The sequence below is a fragment of the Uloborus diversus genome, chromosome 6 (assembly GCF_026930045.1).
Source record: "Uloborus diversus isolate 005 chromosome 6, Udiv.v.3.1, whole genome shotgun sequence".
NCBI lineage: Eukaryota > Metazoa > Arthropoda > Arachnida > Araneae > Uloboridae > Uloborus > Uloborus diversus.
This window is the reverse complement of record NC_072736.1, coordinates 78,463,623-78,485,647: the sequence shown is the minus strand read 5'-3', so window position 1 is coordinate 78,485,647 and position 22,025 is coordinate 78,463,623. Positions and strand designations below refer to the sequence as shown.

Genomic DNA, 22,025 nt, shown 5'->3' with positions numbered 1-22,025 from the left:
GTCAAAAGTAGCTTGAAATGGTTCGTGTAAGATACACACTGGCAAATGTGTCGCCTGATTTCCGAACTTGGCTGACACACTGCCGTGTGTTTAAATAATTTCTTACATACCTATTAAAATTGGTGCATTTTTGATATGCACAGCTTGCATTAGATGCATTGTTATTATGTATGAAATATTTATATTTATTTATGAAATATTTTTTAAATCATAAACAACGACTTTTATCCGAGCTTTAGCTTATGCTACAGCGTCTCCAGTTTGTACTGATGAAGAATCCAAGAAATGCGTGCCCGAAGGATACACTCCTGAATTCTTGAAGATAGAGCTACCCTGGACAGCCGATGAAGACACTTTGAACAAAGAATACCCGTAAGAATAATTACTATTGTGTACACAAGGTGTTCAAAAAAGAATTAGAGGGTTGGACTAACTCAATTAACCTGACCTTACTCATACTTTTAATTCGACATGATTTTTCAAAACCTTGTAGTTCTTCTGTAGACAGCCTGTATATTTTCGTAACTGTGGAAAATCAGTTATGTTAGGTAACATTCAAATTGATGATGTGATTTGCTGAGCTGGTAAGAAATTTAAGCTGAGTAAATAAGGTTTTTTTTCAAAACAGATGATCAAAGTTTAATGGCGCAGCGCGGTTTCAGTTTTGAAGAATAGTATGGACATTTTTAAACATAAAACTATTAAATGGTGACATAAACAACAAGTATGTCAAGTTTTGTGAAAATTAGTTTAGTAGATTTTGTGTAAATGAATGGGACATATTTGCCTATTTGGTTCGTCAGAGACCTAAAATTAAAATAATTTTCCAAAACTTGGTTATCTATTATTCAATTCAGCAACATTGGCATAATCAATGACATTAATTAAATTTGCTCTTCAATTAAAATGCAATCTTGCGTAAAAGTAGCAGCATGAAAATATAAGTGCAATGGCTTCAATAGGTGTATTTCATTTTCACTGTTTTCAAAATAAAATTACAGTACGTTTTTTACGTTATTGTTTGCAGAGTACATTAGCAATATCGTTAATATGCATACCACGTCAGTTGTCAATTAGCATGCAGCGGTATCAAAGCATACCATTGGTTACCGTCTATGAATGCAGTTATCATACAGGCTGTGTCCTCTTCATTGGTGTCAATCATAGCCAAGACAGATAGTCTCCGATTAAAAGCCGTTGTCGAGAGTTAAATTCCATTTTACTAGGTCAGAATGTATATAAAATAATGTGTAAAACGAAACTGGATTAAAGACCACATGGGCCACTACGGTAATGAACAAGCCGACTTTTTAGCTAAAACCGCAGCAATGAATCCTACACATCCACGTATATGAAATTCGTCTTCCAAAATCTTTTCTCTAGTATATCCTTTAGACTGAACTTCTTCCGAATTGGCAGAAAATCTGGGACACAGCTGAAACTGGTCAGAGAGTTCATGATTTCGTGCCAAACGTTATACTAAAACCACAATGGAAACATCCAATAGAAGTACAATTTCTCAGTGTACACATGGGCCATTTCCTTCCTATCTACACCAATTCAAGATAATTAGCTCCCCATTGTGTGTATGCAGTCAACCTGGAACTCCTGAACGTTACATATTCAACAGTCCTCTAACCATCTATTTCCATTACACTTACAATTCCAACTTATCTTTTTCCAAAAATATTGCACATATTCTATCTCTCTCTCTCTCATCCAGTTCGACGCAAAAATTTCTATAAAATAATGTCCATACTCATTTCACATGCAGACGATTTCAAATTTCCGGCCTAAAAACTTTCAAAGCACTTTTATAGCAGTTTATATTGCATTTCCAGCCAACCAGATTTTTTCAGCTTCTATAACTTCTATTTCATGTGATTACAGTGTTTTTAAATGTTTTATTTCTTTTGTATGTGTTTATGTATTTATTATGTATTAGTGTATGTGGTTATGTATTAGCATGTATCAAAATTGTTCAAGCCAGTGCTTGGTCGCTCGTTACCTGTTCTGTTCCCCTCAATCACCACGTCCGGTTAAACCCTCACCAGGGTCGGTACGGTGGTGATTGGTGGGGGTTAAATAAATAAATAAAATAGAACAGAATGTAAAAAATAACTATTTTCGGAAGTACCTTAAAGCCGCCGTCTATGATAGAAAACTATTTTAAACGATTGTTACTGATCTACTTTTAGACAGTGAATCAACTTGCCGTGATAATAAAGCAAAAAAAAAAAAAAATGAATTTTAACATCTTGAATTCAAATTATGTTTTTCGCAATCACGATTGTATGTAGGCATGTGTGCTTGTGTCCAGGCATGAGTATATGGGTAGTTGTGTGTGTGCGTGGGGGGGGGGGGAACTGTGGGTGTGTGTATGTGTAGGTGTGTGTATGTGTAGGTGTCTGTATGTATGCGTGTGTGTGTATGTGTTTGTGTGTGTAGGTATATGTATGTATATATATGTGTGTGTAGGTGTGTGTATGTATGCGTGTGTGTATGTGTTTGTGTGTGTAGGTATATGTATGTATATATATGTGTGTGTAGGTGTGTGTATGTATGCGTGTGTGTGTATGTGTTTGTGTGTGTAGGTGTATGTATGTATATATGTGTGTGTGTAGGTGTGTGTATGTATGCGTGTGTGTGTGTGTAGGATATGGAGGGAACCTGGAGACGGTTTTCGCTAAAGGAGTTGCATCGTGAGGAGCCGGTCGACAGTGATGCTGCAGAGGGTGCTGGCGGGAAAATAAAATCATAGGAACGCCAAAAACAGTCAAATGAAAGCAAAAAGAAATCGTGATTGCTCAGGAAAAAAAAAACCTCTTAAAAAATCTTACTAGTGAAAGTAGTTGTAAAATTTCGTCACCAATTTTATTGATTTTGATCATTCGAATGTACGAGGCGTATTCCAAGCCTAAGGTCTGTTTCGTCATAATACAAAATAGCTCATGAGAACAGGTTTTACCAAAAGTAATGTTTTATTGCATATATATCTAGCCCACTTTTTCACATGGTCACCGTTCAAACCCATGGGAAGAGATATAATGGAGGGAGTGAAAACTTTCATTCGGCGAAATCCAAACCCCAAGTCAGGTGACAGATTTTAAAGCAAAGCATTGGAAGAAATCAGGCTTCTTTCGCGTGTTTCACGCGGAACGTGCCAACCATTTATCGTTGATGAGTCACGTGACTTGGGGTCTTTCGGTCAACCTTTGCTCGGCCAATCATTGGATTTGCTCCCTCCATTTTTTTCCGCTCTAAGGTTCAAACCTGTACAGCTCCTGCTTCTTTAACCCCTCTGCATAGAATTGCTCCAGTTGGTAACGCCAATCTAGAGTTCGTCGTTTCAATCGTTAAAGCGGCTTTACGTTAAATTCGTGGTCTGCTTAGCTATTTTCTCATATGCAAAAAGAGCAAGTTGTCGCTTGGTGCAAGGTCTGGAGAGTGACAAAAAGTTTTCAACGAAAATCTTGAGTCTTTTCTTCTTTTGCAGTGTGAGCCGGGGCGGATAGAGACTACCATTTTAGGGGGGTCATGTCGAAGAATGACACTCCCCTCCTAGGACTACAAAGAAAAATACGTTTTTGAATTCGAAAAATTTCTGAAACTGCTTGGGAGTCAACAAAAAGAATGAAATTGTCCAGGGATAATGCATCTAATAGGACATAAATGTTTCAAATTTCGTAAGCAATGAAAAGAAGTAGAGTATTTCAAATGCATACTTTTTATAAATAGTTAATGGATTCAAAATATTACTGCAATCATTTGCATTTTGTTCATAAAGTGTTTTAACACATTGTGGATGGATAATATTGTGTGATGGATATATTTTAGGGGGGGGGGGTATCATGTCCCTCATGATCCTCTCCTTGTATCTACCCCTGAGTGTGAGGGCGTACTTTGTCGGTCCACTCGCAAGACATTGCTCACGAAGGGTTTCAGAAGCTGAAGATTCTTCTTGCCAGCAAAAAATCTAATTTCACAGCACACTTTGCAACTGGCAGGACCTACGGCTGTCCTGTCTGTTCAATTTTCACTCACGACTGCTAGTTCCCAACGTATGTATAGTTTCGTGAAGAGTTGGTAAAAAGCGTTGCATGTGCGAAATTTTATTCAGACTTACCATTAGTTAAATAATATTAGTAAAAGGACCTTACTTTTGGAATCTTCATCGTACTTTCTACTTTTCAACCTATAAGGTAAACACACCGGTAGTGGCCAGTGCTTCAGTTGTGGCCACTTAAATGTTTATATTTGAAAAAAAACTGGATTACAGGTTTTCCAATGGATTCAAACATGCAGGAGGTAAAACCTTCTGCAAGTTTGATGCACTTTTGAATGCGTGCAGAAGGTATTACTAACGATATTCTACATCTTTTTTTCTTTGATATTACTTCCTGCATGTTTGAATCCATTGGGAAATCTGAAATCCTTATTTCTTCAAATATAAAACTTGAAGTGGCCACTACTGAAGCACTGGAAACTACCGGTATGTTTACTTCATTGTCCACTTCAACAGAAATGGAACTTAAAAATTTTGATTTATTTTTGTTTTTGCAGCATGAAGCTTTCTATGTTAGAGTGCAGAGTGGCATTTTCACAAAGATGTTCTAATACTGTACAGGGAGCCTTTTTGCCAGGTTTCGAAAGCTTTAAAAATCTTTATAATAAATTATGTGACAAATCAAGTGAATTTAGAGCAGGTATGTATAATATAAAGGAAAAACTCTCAGTTAGGTTTCTTAAATTTTTGATTATACAATATGGTTGCATTTTATGAACTTTCCTAAACAATTAAAAGAGAAAAAGGTACTGAATGATTAAAACTTGCTTTTGCGAGCTGTTTCGGTTTACAAAAACAACATCTACGTCATTATATAGTATTTGTTTGTCTGGTGATGGTTGCTGTTTCATACAAAATGAGTCTGAGTTAAATTAGTTGCTTGGTCAAGTCCAAGCTCAACTGTGCGGCTTCCATTCAAGCACTGGAGTCACAAGAGTGGAAGTCTGATTTCACTCAAACAACACACGACAGGTAGAAGCTCCATTTATCAATGTTTCGGTGTTTTTGATCCAAACCAAGAGTCGAACGATGTCTGATTCATTCAACTGTAGAAATAATCATTTATTCAGGGAACTTTGTGGTTACGATCGATTTGACCCGTCAAAGCAGGGGATTTTTTTTTAATTGCTGAAAATTGAACGAACTTGTTTGAAAGAAAATGATAATATAGGTATAGTATAAGTTACTTTCTAAAATTTCAGTTAGGGAGGGGGGTGGAGGGTAATGACCAGTGAATAGGGAGCGATGAAAGGCATAAAATAGTTATCGAAACTCGGATTTAGAGTTCCTATCTTAGAAATGGTACTATATACAGGAAAAACGTCAATTACAAAGTTGTTCAGCATTATTTTCCTCTGCGTATAAATAATAGTGAATTCACTGATGGAGTAACGCTCCTGACGTCACTAACAATGAAACTCGTGCCATAGCTAATTTGATAATATTTTCTAGCAATGTTTGACATACAGGAAAATGCTTTATTTTTAAAAATCTGAACTGTATCCGGTAAATTAACTGCTTAACTAGTAAAACTATCATTTTAGGAGAATGAAGGAACGAAAAAGTGGTCATCAACTAACGCTATCCTCTGAAGTTTAAGGTTAATCCACTAGAGTTCGGGTTAAAATTCTAACTATCAAACTATCACTAAACAAGCAACTGCTTCGTTCAAATGTAGAAGCAATTTTCACCAGTCATACATTGGCATGCGATTTTCTTGTATAGAATCAGGAAGGAAAAAAGGAAGTAATGTTAAAAATAGCTGGCAAAAAATGCACCTTTTTGTTTGATCGCGTTGAATAGAACTGCACTTCCCAGAAATGAGCCTTATCACCTGTAATGCTCAAAATGTTGCATTTCAGCAAAACTGCACATCTGAACATGGGGTTACACTTCCCGATGCACATACTAATATGGCAGGTGACACACTGGCATAGGCATACGTAAACGATTTAAAAGTTCCAGCAGGGGCCGTGGTAGCCCGATCGGTAGAGTGTCGGATTCGGGGCCGGAGGGTTCCTGAGTTCGAACCTCAATGGTCGAAGATCCACCGCCGTCATTAAAGGGGACTGGACGACGTTAAATATGCTCGTGGTCTCAATGTCCTCCAAGTGAAACGATACCTCTGGGGGTGCTAGCACCAGGTAGCTATTAGCTCCTGGTCTAGTTCTAAATTCTCATTAACAGTTCGATCCGGTGATGGTGCTGTCATCTATCGGTATAAAAAAAATAATGGAGGCAAGGCACTTAGTATGCAGTCCTCGACATAAATACAGTTGTAGTCAGTTGTGACTCGGAATCGAAATCGCAAAAAAGTTCCAGCAATGTTCTCAGGTAGCACGCTTCATTACATAAACGTAGTAATACGATTGTTAACGTCGCGATAACTATTTTAAAAATTTTACGAAAGTTTAAACGTTACGTCTGCTACTTGGGTTGGTGGAGAAGTTGCATTTACTAGGTGTGAGATGTGTTCTTGCCGAAAAAGGTCTAAGGGTCGGGTGAACGTGGAGACCATTCTACGCAACCACCATACCGACTTGTAGCTAGAATGCATTTTACGCCGACTAACTTTGACATTACTGTGTGAAAAATGTCTTTTCTCTCTTAATTTGATGCTGAATAACTTTGTAGTTGACTTTTTTTCTAGTATCTTGTACTGTTTCTGAGATATTAACGCTAACTCCGAATTTCGCCGTCAGATGGTGTTGTAAGCGTTTTATTGTGTAACGCGTGGCAACTTGACTATACCTGGACCTCACTTTTATGACTATTGCCGCATCGTAGGAGAGATTGATTTGTCCAGAACACCGCAGTGACTTTGTTTAAAGTGATCGCTAACCTGAGGCCTCGCTAATTGTCATCCTAAAAATTTATCTACTTCCTATTCTTTTTTACCACATAACACCGCACTTAAATAACTTCATCTCTTTCAGAATATCTAGAACATGTTGCTTGCCTGAATGAACAGATTGAGAAGAGGAATCCTGTGTGTATGAATTTCTTGAATCCCCTAGCCGGTTTTCCGTAAGTTTAATTTTGTTATGTCTTTTAGAAATTATTACCCCATGACGCAAAAAGGAGGGGGGTTATACGTTTGACGTGTCTGTGTATGTGTGCGTGTCTATTTGTGGTATTGTAGCTCTTAAATGGTATAACCAACGGCAGGAATCGAACCCACAAAGTCTGGCTCAGAAGGCAATGCTTCTACCATAGAACCACGAAGCCCAAAAATTTGACTTTGGAAAGGATTTTCAATTTCCTCTCTTGATTTTGCTTTTACGATTTGAAAAATTTCGTATTTGTTTGCAAAGGAAAACACATAAAAGGGCAATCTTCCCTTTCCTATTTCTTTTAGAAAACATTTAAGTATACAGTGAAACTTCGTAGAATCGAAGTAGTAGGGAAAGAGAAAGAAGTTTTAGTTATCGAAAATTTCTCTTATCGAACAGTAACAACCCCGGTAATTGGCACTTTAAGAGTTTGTCTTTAAACTTACCTATGTTTTCATTTCTTAGAAAATAAATATTTCCTGGTAAATATTTTCGTATCAAAGAATGCACATCTGTGCATCTATTTAGTTCACTAAAAGCAAAAATATTTGAATAGATATTTTTATAAAAATATATCTGTAAAAATGTTCCAAAATCACCAGTAATTGGCACCTGATACCCCAGTGTATGACACCTTGTGATACAGTTATTGGCACATGTTAATAGAACTGGAAAATCACTTTATTTTTCACTTTTAGATTACATACAAATTTCATCATCATAAGAAACATAATTAATGTTAATTTAAAGTAGGTAGTTTTACATTAATTAATGTTAAATCACACATCTTGAAGTTAAAAACTTATTTTAGAGAAATAAAAATTTGAAATGTTTCATGGGAAAAAAATATCGAAATTATTGCTATTTCATCAGTCGGCATAAAGTTTTGATTTTATGAATTATAGCTGTTTTGACGTAAAAAGGAACATTAACCCGATGGTTCAAAGGGACCATAAAAATGGAAGAGTTCTCTGCAGTCGCAATATCTGACAGTGATGGCCAAACATATTTGTTTTTTATTGTTTCATTTAAAAATGTAACATTAGATTCTAGAGGATTCAATTCAATAATAGAACCCACATAATATTGTTGCTGCAAAAGTATCAGAAATCAAACTAGTGATACATTGCACAACCCATTAGTGACTATAAGCACATGTGCCAACTACTGGGGACTAGCAAAACTGAAGCAACACTAAATGGCATCCACCATTTCTTCAAAAACTCAAAAAGAGACAAAAATTTACTTCTACCCACTCAAAGTAAAATGTTTCAAATGAAAAAAGCTTTTAAGAACCAAAATTTAAAATATATTTTAAGTCAGACTGTTAAGCCACAACTGTTTCTTTTTCCTATGCACTGCTAACATTTAGGAACATGAATTGAAGTTATAATCTTCAAGAAATGTAAATTTCGTTGGTACAATTACATTTAGTTTGCCTTCTACTTTTAAAAGATTGGATATGAATCCTATTTTATGACATTTTTTGTATGAAATGCCAACCACTGGTGACCTGCTAATTACTAGGGGTGTTACCCTGCTAAAACAAAACTAATGATTAAAGCTTGCTCGGTATTTGATTAACAAAAATAACAGTTAAAGGGCCAATGTATGTTAAAAAGAAAAAAAAAAGGGTTAAGAGAGCGGAGAGGGATGTTTCCACGTTCTATCGATTTGAGCAAATAAAAGCAAAAGTATTAACGGTCAAAGACACACTTAAAAAATAAAAACTTTCTGTATTTGAGCCCAGTAAAAATACTGGCTTTTTGATGTATGTCTTACTAACAGATATACAATTTTAGACAACACATTTTGTCAATAGTGATTTGATTGTCGCTCTTCAAGAGACAATCAGCCCGATTCACGTATGCCTCGAATTAGCTTCGATATCCTTCCCGATTCGTCACATGATGATTTTGACGTCTGATCACTTAATCGGACTCGATTTAATCCACTTGATTGGTCGAAAACAACAGGGGAAAAGGTAGACCTGTGCAAAAAATTTTCTTTTTGTGCTGTTTAGTAAAATGCCCCTTGTACGAAACTGAATCATAATTACAAAATCCTTTTATCCCGCAGGTGCTCATCCAAAATGAAAAATTACAAGAACTGTGTGGAAAGAGTGGTAAAGAAGTACTGCGGAGCAAAGGCAACTGAAGTCTTTCGAGTTCTTTACGTACCAAGAGTCAGTTTAAATATAGCTGGCTGTGAGCGCGTCCAGAAAATGTTGGAAGATTAAAATAATCTGTTACTCAATATTTCTGCTTAGAAATCTGTCAAATGAAGTTTGGAAGTGAATAAAATACCTTTTGCTGGAGTTGTAACCTTTTACAATGTGGGGCAGTTCGGTAAGAGAGTAAACCTTCCCTAGAAAAATGAACCGTTCGTATTTTTTTTTCTTTCAAAAATAGGGTTATTTATTTATTTATTCAGAAACTATACAGCTTCACACAAATTGAGGACTGTACTAAGCGCCTTGCCTCCGGACACACACAGGAAAGATTTACAGCACAGAGGAGGGAAATAACACCCAGGACACCGGCGGGATTCAAACCCACGACCTCTGTCTTAGACGAGGAAGCTTCAACCACAGTGCCACGGAGGCCCCAAAAATAGGGTTTCAAATGTTTGTCTCAACAAAGAACCACACGCACGGTGTAATATTGGGGGAAAAAAGTGAAATAGGGAGCAAGCGAAAGAGTACATTGAGACATTTTTTATGATGCAAAAATTATTTGCCCTCATTCTTCCCGTTTTCGCGATGTAAGATCTTAAAGTCAGCCGAAATTTTGAAAAAAAAAGAGCCAAATTAAAAGACTTGGAGAGAAATTGAAAGTACAAATTTCTCGCCGACGATTTCACTGTCTGCATGTGACAGGACATCCATCTGCAAGCGTGTGAAAGATGTCTTCCATTACTCCCCTAAACTCGCTAAATTTGGTGACTTTTCTTAAAATTTCGGCAGACTTCAAGACCAAACTATTTTCTTCTGTATATATAAAAATTGAATGTTACCCATGTGAGTTGTTTTTAAAATTTCACATGCGTCATTTCATAATTTGTTAATTTATGGGATAACTGTAAATTATGACTATAAATTATGGGCTGTTGAATGTGTACAAAGGAATGGCGTATTAAAAAAAAGAAAAAAAAGAAAAAAAAAAAGAAAACGACTTCAAGATCTCACGTTTCAATAATGGGGACAAGAGCAAATCATTTACGCGTCCAAAGAGCTTGTTTTATTATGCTCTTTTGTTTGTTACTTATTTAGATTATTTGCATCATTGCTGTATCGTTTGGTTTCTTAGGTCGATGACTTGGTAACAGTAATTTCCTTCTTATACAATTCCAGAAAAGGAAACAACCTTTTGCATATTTAGTAATGTTTTTAGCGGAATAGGCAACTGATGGTTTCCGTTCTATAGTATAGTGAGAATATCAGGGACAGGAAAATTCAGTACAATGTAAAAGTTTACATAGTTTTTATCCTATTTTCCCAGTAAAAGTCAGAGAAAGACGAAAAAAGCATGAAAGAAGGCTTAATGCATCTTGAAAATATTACAAAAAAAAAAAAAAATAATAATTAAATAAATATCGAAAAATTAAAAATGGGAAAGTAGGGCATTGAGATGGGGAAAAATGTCTGTCGGTCTGTCTGTCCACCCCCTAATAACTTTTGAGTGAGTAGTCCAATTCGAACAATTTTTTTTTTGTTCGAAAGATCTCGGCAAGAGCACCTCATTCCTGTATTTAATTTTTTGAGTTGAACTATTTTTTGTTCAATTTTGAACAGTTCAAGAAAACTTAACATTAGCGCCTACGGGGAAATGCAAGGCAATTCCGAACTGTGAGGCGAATTTGCTTCAAACTTTGTAGGAAAAAGTTTTGATGAAAAACTTGTATATAAAATATCTTTTTTTGATTTGAACAATTTTCCCTTCAATTTTGAACAGTTCAAATCCTTAACATTAGCACCTACGGGGAAATTGAAAGTCAATGCAGATTCCGTACTTGAAGGCGGATTTACTTCAAACAAATTTTGTAGGAAATAGCTCTTGACGACAAACTCCAGACTCCGACTCCGAGAATTTAGGGGCACCTTACTCCGACTCCGACTCCTGTCCCCGACAATTAATCGGACTCCGACTCCCCGACTTCGACTCTGACTTCGCAGCTTTGGCAAAAATTTATACACTGAGGACAAATGACTGTCTCCGATTCTTGGATATTGGACTCCGACTCCTTTATATCAAAATGAGATTGACTCCAACTCCGACTCCGCAGCTATGGTTTTAACTGTGAAATAATTATTGTTAATATGCCTTGTTTTTATTTTCACGCTAAAGTTTTAATTTAGGTATTCAGTTTTCGGCGGATAAACTCGAAGTCATTAATGATTCTACATAAAGATATGCGCAGACGATTTTTTTTTGACAGTGAAAATTATTTCTTTAAGTTGACATTTTATTGTTTTTATTTATTTTGGTAAGTGCATTAATTCATTTAAAAAAACTATTTTTGGAAACGGGGGAAAAAGAAACAAATTTTTTTTGATATGATGTATATTTATTTTAATGAGCTTATTAATTTTAATTATTTATAAATCCTTTATCAGGAGCCATTGTAACAGAAAGAGACTATTCTTGCCTGTTGTATCCCTGAATAGAAGGAATGAATACTATCTCCCAAACTATTACACACATGCTCGCTCGCAGGGCGGTCTGGCAGCTTATCGCAGATAGGGACGCATGTGTCCCTTGGGAAGTCTGGCCTCATGGCTCAGTTCTAAACAATAATTTTTTGAAATCATACTCCTTTTCAGTTACTTAGATCTACATGAAACAGTAATTCATTCTTGAAATTTCTCTAGATTAAGAAATCAATTATTGACAAATTTTTTAAATGTGAGTGAAAAAAAAAAAAAAAAAATCATACTATTTTTTTTGAATTTTTTATTCAAGTACAAAAAAAATTCCGGTTACTTAATAAACTTTTAAGAGTAATAATTAGACTGTTTTTTATTATTAAAAAATATAAAATTATATTTTTACGTATAAATAGAGCGTCAGAAAAATTATGTATAAAAGGGACACCGGTGTCCCAGCTGCGTCAAAGGGTTAAAGAATTTTTTTTAATGGGAAAAAGTGTATTAGCTGCTTTGTTTAAAAGTTGCTGCTATTTTATTTGTTCGTTTATTTATCTATTTATTTTTTTAAGCATATAATTTTTTAGATGAGTAAGGAATATTTTATTCCTAGAAATCAGTTTAAAATATTAAAAAAATATGTTTGAAACAATTTGCGATTTTAGTTATTTTTGAGAATATTGATCAGGTACTAGAAAGTAGTATGGGTATACGGGAAAGAAGGCTCGTTTAGTTCTAGACGGAACTTCTTATTATCTATTCATCTATTTTTAAATTCGACCCCAAAATTGAACCGGAAGATATTTATTCGTCAACAAAACATTTTGTACCTATGTTTCTTATACCATTTCGCAAATTTTCTGCAACAGCTGTAAAACAAGATTTTTTTAATGTAGAGTTATCTTTTGTAAAATAAAATTGCGTTGTTTGTAGAAAGCTATTTTCCAATAAAAATGCATTTTGGCTTTTACAAAACATTTTATTATTTTTTTGTTACAGAAATATTTCTGTGCTTAGATTTTTTGGTACTCGAATCAAAATCAATGTATATATAAACATTTTTCAATTTTTTTCGGAAAAGCAAATATTTGGTTACACTTTTCTTGAAGAAAACAAAATTCATCCGCATCAGGGAAGCTTCATGAAATGATTCCCATATCTCTCAGGTTCTTCAGAATTTGCTCGCAAAGTGTCGTGTTAATACTTTGCCTCGGGTGGTACAGTGTTCTGAAGATTTCAACTGTCTTCTCACCGCATTCTTTCACAGCATCCTCAATACAATCCTTGTAATTACGGACACCAATGGAGCACCTGCACAATAAAATAGTTTTGAATAGTACTTAAATTAAAATAATTGATGGGTCCAGAAGAAAATACTCTAAAATAAAAATTTAAAGTAAAAACATTTCAAAGTTGAGAAGTTAAAATAAAATGTTTTTCACGGCTATCCAAAGCTTCGTGGAATTTTTCTCAGCTTCAAAACGTTATTGTTGCTTAAACCACTTGGGTATCCGACTCCGAGTAGACATTGCTACCATCGAGAAGAGGTAAAATGAAGGGAGTGAAGATTTTCAATCGTGAAACAAAGACACCAAGTCATGTGATATGTTTTAAAACGAAGCATTGTAGAAGAAATCAGGTTTCATTCGCTAGTTTCACGCAAAACGTGCCAACTATTCGTCGTTGTTAAGTCACTTCACATGAGATCGTTGCCCAAGCTTTTGCTAAGCCAATGATTGCACTTGCTCCCTCCATTTATAATTCCTGCTCTAAGATTGCCACCCAGATTAAGTACAGCTTCCGTTTACAGAGCACCACTACGGGGGAAGTCCGATTTAGCTCAGACAGCATATGATAGATGGAAACACCATTTATCAACATTTCTATAATTTTGTTCCAAACAGATGCCGAGCAACTCTTGGTTCAGCACCCCCAGAGATATTGATTCACTTGGAAAACTTTATGACAACGACATATTTAACCTGACCCAGTCATCGTCAGTGAACACGAAGGTTCTGCCATAACTAAATATAGCTTACGTTTATTTACGTTTCAGAAAGGAAAATTTTTTTTTTTGGAGCTTGAGTGGAGAGATGGAGCCGAATAAGAGAATTATATTCATAGCATGGAAATATGCTCGAATACTCTGAAAGTTAAAATTAAGGGATATCCATAAATGATGTCAAACTTTTTTTTCAAAATGTTGACCCCTCTCCCCCTCTGTTCCAAAGAATCAAACTTTATCTTACTCCCTGTTTATCGAACCTCTCCTGTTACAAACTGTCACAATTTCACGAAATTCCTTCCCCGTTCAAAGCGTGATATCATTTGGGGACAGGCACTTATAAAAAAGGATTGATAATACAAAACTGAACTTACTTGAAGCCATCAGCGAATATATTCATCTCTTCTGCACATTTTTCCGCAACCGTCGATATTTTATTGTTCAGACAAGCAACGTTCTCCAAGTACTCTGAAAAGATATCAGTATTATGGACATAATCAGAAAGCTTTGACAACAAGCTGTTGTATTAAAGACTCATTTGCCATTATAGAGCAGGAACGGGCGTAAACTGTCCATGTTTTCCCTTTATATTTGAAAAGAAAGCTAAACGTGCTGATGTGTGTCTCACGTGACTTCCTTTTACTCCAATTTAATGTCATTTTCCCATTATTGGCATTTTTAATGTGATTCAATAGTTTACTCACAAAATATCACAAACAGTAGCCAAATTAAAACCAGATTTAAAAAAAAAATCGCCAAATTTGTCGCCAAGTTGGCGAAAAAAACTTATCGACCAAAAGACTGTCGATATATCGCCAAGTGTCCACCAAATTGTAACACCACTTGAGTTTACATCGAGATTAACAATGATTTCCCCCCAAAAAGGGGCAAAAGACCCCCTTAAAAACACCCGAATGTAACCAAAAGAGAAGGTGCACAACTAGAAACCACTACGTACCAAATTTCAACTTTCTAGGACATACCGTTCTTGAGTTATGCGACATACATACGCACATACATACCTTACGTCACGAGAAAACTCGTTGTAACTTACTCGGGAATCGCCAAAATGGATATTTAGCGTGTCTGTACGTTCTTAGGCACTTATCCACGTGTGGTCGAGTCGAAAAAAAAGTCTCAACATTCATTCGGGGATGAGCAAAATGGATATTAAGGTCGATTTTTGAGTGAAATTTTTTTCGCGTATATAATACTTTCTTTTTACTTCCTTTTACAAAAAAGGAAGTATTGTATTCGCAAAAAAATTTCTCTCAAAAATCAGCCTTAATTTCCATTTTTCTCACCCCCGAATGAATGTTGAGTTTTTTTTTCGACCCGACCACACGTGGTCTAGGAACCTACAGACACCGGAAATATCCATTTTGACGACCCCCGAGTTAATTACAATGAATTTTCTAGTGACGTCCGTGTGTACGTATGTATGTGCGTATGTGCGTATGTGTGTATGTATCTCACATAACCCAAAAACGGCATGTCCTAGAAAGTAGAAATTTGGTACGTAGACTCCTAGTGGGGCCTAGTTGTGCACCTTCACTTTTGGTTGCATTCGGATGTTCCTAAGGGGGTCTTTTTCCCCCTTTTGGGGGGAAATCACTGTTAATTTCGATGTAAACTCAAGTGGTGTTATAATTTGTCGGAAACTTGGAGATATATCGCCAGTCTTTTGGTCGCCAACTTGGCGACGAATTCGGCGATGTTTTTTTTTTTTAATTTTAAATTTCATTTCAATTTGGCCACTGTTGGTGATATTTAGAGAGTAAACAATTGAATCACCTTAAAATTGCCGATAATGGGGAAACGACATTAAATTGGAGTAAAAGGAAGTCATGTGATGCACACATCAGCTAGTTTGGAAAAGGAAGTAAAATATTAGCTGTTTTGGTTGTTTGTACATTCTTGACTACTTCAATCACCAGACTTCTGACTTAAATAGATAATGGTGAATGTATACAATCAGCTGAAAGAAACTGAAGCAAGAAAACTGATTGAAGTGTCTCAAATTTTAATCTTTCCTGGCAAAACTGAATCCCTGTTTATTCTCCAAAAACTTAATTTCTTTTCAAAGATCACTGAAATAGTGTCTTGGATGTTTCGTTTTCTCAGCAAAAAGTAACTTAGCCTTAAAGTATATAATTATCAACTGCACATAAATATATGCAAGCATGTGTACGAAGAAAATAAAAATTTATTTGCATAATTTGACGAGTAAAAAGTTTATTCTTTTTTTGAGACTTACCTGCTCTGAATGAATTTGATGTGTCACATAACTTTTTGAAAACGGCTTTTTGACCCTTCATACCTTCAAGATAGTCCGCGTATTTGGTGTTTGGACAGCGATCAATAAAACCAATTGCACAGTCAAGTAGTGAAAAGGCATTTCTGAAAGAAACATCGTTACTGTAAGAAGATCTTAAGAGTAAAACTTTAAAGTAAATTTCATATACAAAAGCTGTTAAATGAATAATATTTTCTGTAATTCCTTAAATTTTGTTGGTTTTTGCTGGATTTCGATGTTTGCTTGTGGCTGCTGTGAGCTTTAGGCGTGTAAGAGCTACCGTATCACCCCGCATTAGCCGGCATACCGGAAAAAGCGAGGTTAACCAGCATGCCGGATAATTCGAGTTTTTTTTTACAACAAAACAAAAGTAAATTTTCTCATTCAGTTCCAATGGGGTCGTTTCCAAAATTTCAAAAGTATTATTTTCTGAAAGAGCATGTTTAAAAACATAGGATCTGATCATTTTTTAAATAATTTATTTAAGTTTAATATTTTTAAAAAAATACTTAAATCGGTGATCTTTCATTGTTTATATTTCTCGCCGATGACATCACAAATGATGAAATGCCATTGACAAACCACAATATTTAATTCGCATCTTTACTCACGTGTATTGGCAACGATATGGTTGATAGCAAGCGTAGAGCGCTATATTTAATTCGCTTCTTGATTATCATAACGTGGAAGCGTGGAAGAAAGATGCGCCAAATTGCATCAGTTGTGACGTCATAAAGACCACGCCTTGTTTTCAAATCGGACATTTCGAAAAATTAATTAAAAAATAACTGTTGGGAAAATGAAAGTATTTTCTGGGTCCATGTTATTTTTTTTTACTCATTCTATCAATTTCAGTGACTAAAAGTAGTACTTTTGACTGAAGGAAACAACTCCATTGTGTATTGCATACAAAATGTGTTCATTATTTATGGTACATCATTATAAACGGACTTAATTATATGCCAATAAAGTAATCAATTTCGAAGCAATCATTGCTACTGCGATTCGTTCTTAATGCTTTTAAATTAATTATTTTAGATTCCTTTTAGAGAGATGAGTTTAATTTTATTTATTGAATAGCTATGGCAAATTCTTTAGTACTGGCTTACGGACGCTAACTTACTGCTTAAATGTTTGCTTAGTTTTAATTTAATTTTTTTAAAATTATTTTTCTTGTTAAAATAACTAATGACATTGTTAGTTAATATTTTTACAAAATTAAACTTTTTTTTTATACTAATGAGATTTGTATAGAACTTATATTATTTTTTAAAGTTGAACATATATATTTTTATAGTATTAATTGTTTTTGCTAACCTCGATTTTTCCAGCACGCCGGAAAGGACTAGGCAAGCGTTATTGAAAATCTGGTGACTCCCGAATTATTGCGGCATGCCGGCTAATGCGGGGTAATACGGTATATTCAGATTAAATTGGATTATTGTATCGGATGAATGTGTGCTTGTATGTTTGTGTTGTTGTTAAGTAAAATTGTATTCAGGGTTGTATTTTCTCGGGTAAAACTGGTACCAGGATATAGGAAGAACTATGTTTTTACCGGTAAAATCCGTGAATAAAACCTAGGAAATACTTTCTACCCTTGTCCATTTGCTAGCAGGCAGTGACTTTATTATTTTTACCAATAAACTTCTACATGTATTATAGTTTATCATCATCTATTATTTTGTTTAAATATACTATTACATTACAAAACATTAGATGTTAGCAAATAACCATTGGACAATTGGACAAGTAATAAGATGACATCTTTCTCATGAGTTTTAGATGCAGAAATGTTTTTTTCAAAATAAAGGGGAAAAGGAGTGATACAAATGTTGTGCTATTGCAAATTTAAATTGATAGTTCCATTAAAATTTCAAAGTTTGTAAACTGCTCATATATTTAACATTAAAATAATTCATGTGTGATACATGTTATTATATGAATGCACATCGCAGTATTGAAACTGCATTGTGCATGCTTACACACGAACTTCTATTTTGCTACAGACTGTTAAGAGGGTACAAAGATTTAGATGGGTAAATTCATCTTTGGTCTTTTGTTTAACTAGTTTGGTGAATTTGCATTTTTTTTCTTTTGTTTTAAAAAATTAGCTTAAAAGAAAAAAAATGAATTGCATTTATTTTGCGGCGAGAATGAGCTTACAGATTATATTTCTTGAAAATTAATTATCTGAATAAAATTATAGAAAAGATAAGTACTTTTTAAACATGAGAATTTTTACAATAACATATCTATCACACGTAAAATAATATTTTTAAAAAAGTAAGTCATAAAAATATTTTTTTGTTTTTCCAAAAGTTGGCAAACATTTTTACTATATATATCTATATATCTATATATCTATATATATCTATATATCTATATATCTATATACATATATATATATATATATATATATATATATATATATATATATATATATATATATATATATATATATATATATATATATATATATATATATATATATATATATATATATTGAAATATCGAGTTTTTCGAACCAATTTCTTTTGTTAAAATCATCATATCGTTGGTATGCAAAATCTGCAAATTCCATTCAAAATTCATATTTTATAATCACCAATTAAACAACTGTTGCCTTTTGTTTTTAGATCCCTCCCAGAGGCCAAAGCTTATTTCAATGGGGGGGGGGGGGTGTCTGAAGTTTGAGTGCTGTTGTAAATTAAGTAACCACTTGTAATAAATGATTATTGTCCCTGAAAATTGATTTTAATTTAAATGAAATTGGGAACTGTTCATGTTAGAAACCATAAACATGGACAGTTTTAACCTAAATTTACTTTAAAAACAAAAACATGTGCACAAAAATGGCAGAAACAATAAAAAATATTATGATTCCTCCCCCCTCACATGGTAAAAACCATGGAGAAAACATGTTTTTCCGAAGGCGGAAAATATCATGATAATAACCGTTAAATACCACAGACGGTAAAAACCATGCCAACTCTGACTGTAATCAATTATTAATTGAACGAATTATAAAAACTTCCTAAGAAATAGGGCGAAAAAAAGGTAAGGGAGGTAATTTTAGGTGTTGTTTCGGTTCTGCTGTATTATATTAAGTTTTAGCTTCGCTCTGTTCTCACTAAAAAAATAAATAAATAAAATAAATAACAAAAAAATAAATAAATAAAAAAGATAAATAAAAAACATCAAAACCAGTGAAGCCATGACAGCGTTGGATCAAAAAAAAAAAAAAAAAAAAAGAAAAAAAAATCTGTTAATGATTTTTTTACCGTAATTTCTTTGTAATTATTTTTCCCTTTTAATATAACATTACATTACTTTTCCAGAATCAAAAATAGTTAGCCAATAATGTTTTTCACATCTTGCAAGTGATTTCAACTCATTGGTCAACTTTTGAACACTATGCTCCAAAGATGACCCATAAGCTACAATTTTGAAATTGTAATATATTGTACATACAAAAAAAAAAAAAAAAAAAAAAAAAAAAGAGAATAGTTAAAAAAAAAAAAAAAACACAGTCAAATGAACCTAACTAATAATGAAAAGTCCTCAAAGAAGCTATTTCTACCTTTGGTTTACTGACCTCAATAAAATTCCTTAGTTGCAGTTGGTGTGAAACCAGCATGACTGAATAACTACCATGTTATAAAAAGCTCTACAATTTACTTAGAATGTAATTCACAATTGTACTCTTAAGGTAATTAGAATCAGCTTACGAGCAAAATTCTGTGAGGTGCGCTTCATCTTTTGGGAAGGTTTCTTCAAGGTGCAGAAAATCAAAATTTCCGCCATCGGACATGCATTTGTTTGCTTCTTCATCAGTACAAGTTGGAGAAGCAAATACACATCCAAAAACTGAAAATATATAACACACACAGACGTTATAAACTCCAAAAAATGTTACATTTTGTTAAAATCTGGATAACTTGGATTTATCCAGATAGTTTCCGTCGTTATCCACCCGGGTTTCATTCATTGTTTATGGAATCTACTTTTTTCTGTGACTATCAGCAAACTGTAGGAAAACCACGTTTACTTTCCTTAGATAGAACACAAATAGCAGTGGTTCCCAAAGTGGCCCACATGGACCCTCATGGGCCCACGGTGGTCTCCAAGGGGCCCATGCCAATGAAAGAAAAGATTGGGGGTGCATAAGATGCAAATAAGGCGATTTGGCGAAACGTTACCATGTGATTCCTGAACCTGCTTTGAAACGATCGAATATAAATTAACATTAACTTAAGCAATAATTTACAGCTCCTAATCCAGGACAAAAGCAAAACTACATGCACTATATCGACAGCCTGATTATCCCATCCAGACTGCAGTTTTGTTTTGGAATCAGCACTCTAGAATAGAGAATAACTGAGCTGGAGGCAGACGTCATTCCATTGAAGTTGAGAGTGCCAACAAATTGGCAGTAAAGTTAATGTATCTCACCAATGAAAGTTCGCAGACATGGTGCGGTTCAGCTCGTCAATTGAAAACAACATTTGGGGTTTAAAGCATTAAGTTACCACGCCTAAGCCAGGGCTAAGGTAGAACTACAAGCAGCATTTGCCTCCAGCTCGGTTATTCCCTATTTTAGACCGATGAGTCCATGACAAGGACGAAACCACAGTCTGGGATGGGATAACCGAGCTGTCGGTATGTAACATTGACTTATTAATTTTGGAATTAGCCCAAGGTAGTTGATCCTCGAAAAACCGAAAAAATCTGTAACGGGTCTGTAGATTAAAACAAGCTTGGGAACCTCTCACTTATAATCTCGATAGACACTTGTCGAAGATAACTCTTGCGGTTTTGATTACTTCATTTTCAAAGTTTTTTGCCTGTAAACTTGAAAAGCAACCAATTTCTGAGTGAAGGTTTTTTTATTTAAGTAAAAAGTATATCTCTCTAGTGAAGATGATATTTATCTATATCTATTAGATGAATATCAAACTAATGTTTAATAAAATTACTGTTTTTACATTAGCTTTGTGATAAACAAAGCATAAATGCTTTTTAACGTGACATAATTCTAGACCGTCAACAATGAATAATACATTCTAATCTCTCTGAAAATATTGGAATGTTTCTGGTAGGGAGTGGGTACGTTAAGAAACATTGCTCTAGAATGTAAAAACTTTTGCCATGACTTTAAATAGGCTTACTGTTTCATAAATTTTTATACGTGACAGCTTTTACATTCAATTTAGACTTTTCAGAAATTTAAAACTCTAATCAACCGCTGAATTTTTTTAACTCAACTAAATCACAAAAAAATTTATAACCCAATGTATCCTCCCAGCTTCCGTAGACTTCAAAAGAGGTAAGATAATTTTACGAACATTGCGTAAAACGAGGAAAAATCTTACCGAACAGCAAAAGAATGAACATAATTCCCGTCATGTTGAAGGAGCTTGTAATGGGACCAAAAATAAATTACATATTTTTCTGTATATAAAGGAAATTCTAAACGGTAATCGCAAAACTTTTTGCACATGTTTCTTATCTCTTAAATAAAATTGAGATAGCATAAGTTTCTGTGAGGAAAATCAGGAAGCATTTGTTATGCTCTCACTCAAATTGCATTTTTACGGAAACATTTGAAATCAAAAGATTAGACTATCAAGGAATCAGAATCTTTCAACGTAAGTTAGCAAGCAATAAAATTATTATTCTCAAAACTTTCTTAGATTGATTTTTTTAAATTTTTTATAGGACTATGCGTTGCATAGATTTTGTAGCTCAAAAATCTGTTTGAAGGGCATGTTTATTCTTTAAAAATTTTAAATTTTCCGAACTCTGTCCAAATTTGAAAATGATTGCACCCATATTTACATATTCTCCCGTATTTTGAAGAAAATATAATTTTATTCCAACATATATCATCATTTTGTTAAAATCTTTGCGCTGTCGGTCTGTCTGAAACTTGGTGTTCTTGAGAATCGCTGTGAGTT

General features: G+C 34.3%; 1 protein-coding gene and 1 long non-coding RNA gene across 2 annotated transcripts; one reads left to right on the top strand and one right to left on the bottom strand.

Annotated features, from left to right (window-relative positions):
* Positions 1 to 294: 294 nt before the first annotated feature.
* On the top strand, positions 295 to 7,080 carry LOC129224026 (uncharacterized). Its single transcript, XR_008580669.1, has 3 exons — positions 295 to 372; positions 4,564 to 4,706; positions 7,003 to 7,080. It is a non-coding gene; the product is annotated as an uncharacterized LOC129224026 (long non-coding RNA).
* A 5,650-nt stretch (positions 7,081 to 12,730) lies between these two features.
* On the bottom strand, positions 12,731 to 21,496 carry LOC129225110 (uncharacterized). Its single transcript, XM_054859669.1, has 5 exons — positions 21,441 to 21,496; positions 19,797 to 19,935; positions 16,027 to 16,169; positions 14,144 to 14,237; positions 12,731 to 13,075 (listed from the first exon to the last, which is right to left on the bottom strand). The coding sequence occupies exons 1-5, from the start codon at positions 21,472 to 21,474 to the stop codon at positions 12,904 to 12,906; spliced, it is 582 nt and encodes a 193-aa protein (XP_054715644.1). The 5' UTR covers positions 21,475 to 21,496; the 3' UTR covers positions 12,731 to 12,903.
* Positions 21,497 to 22,025: the final 529 nt, after the last annotated feature.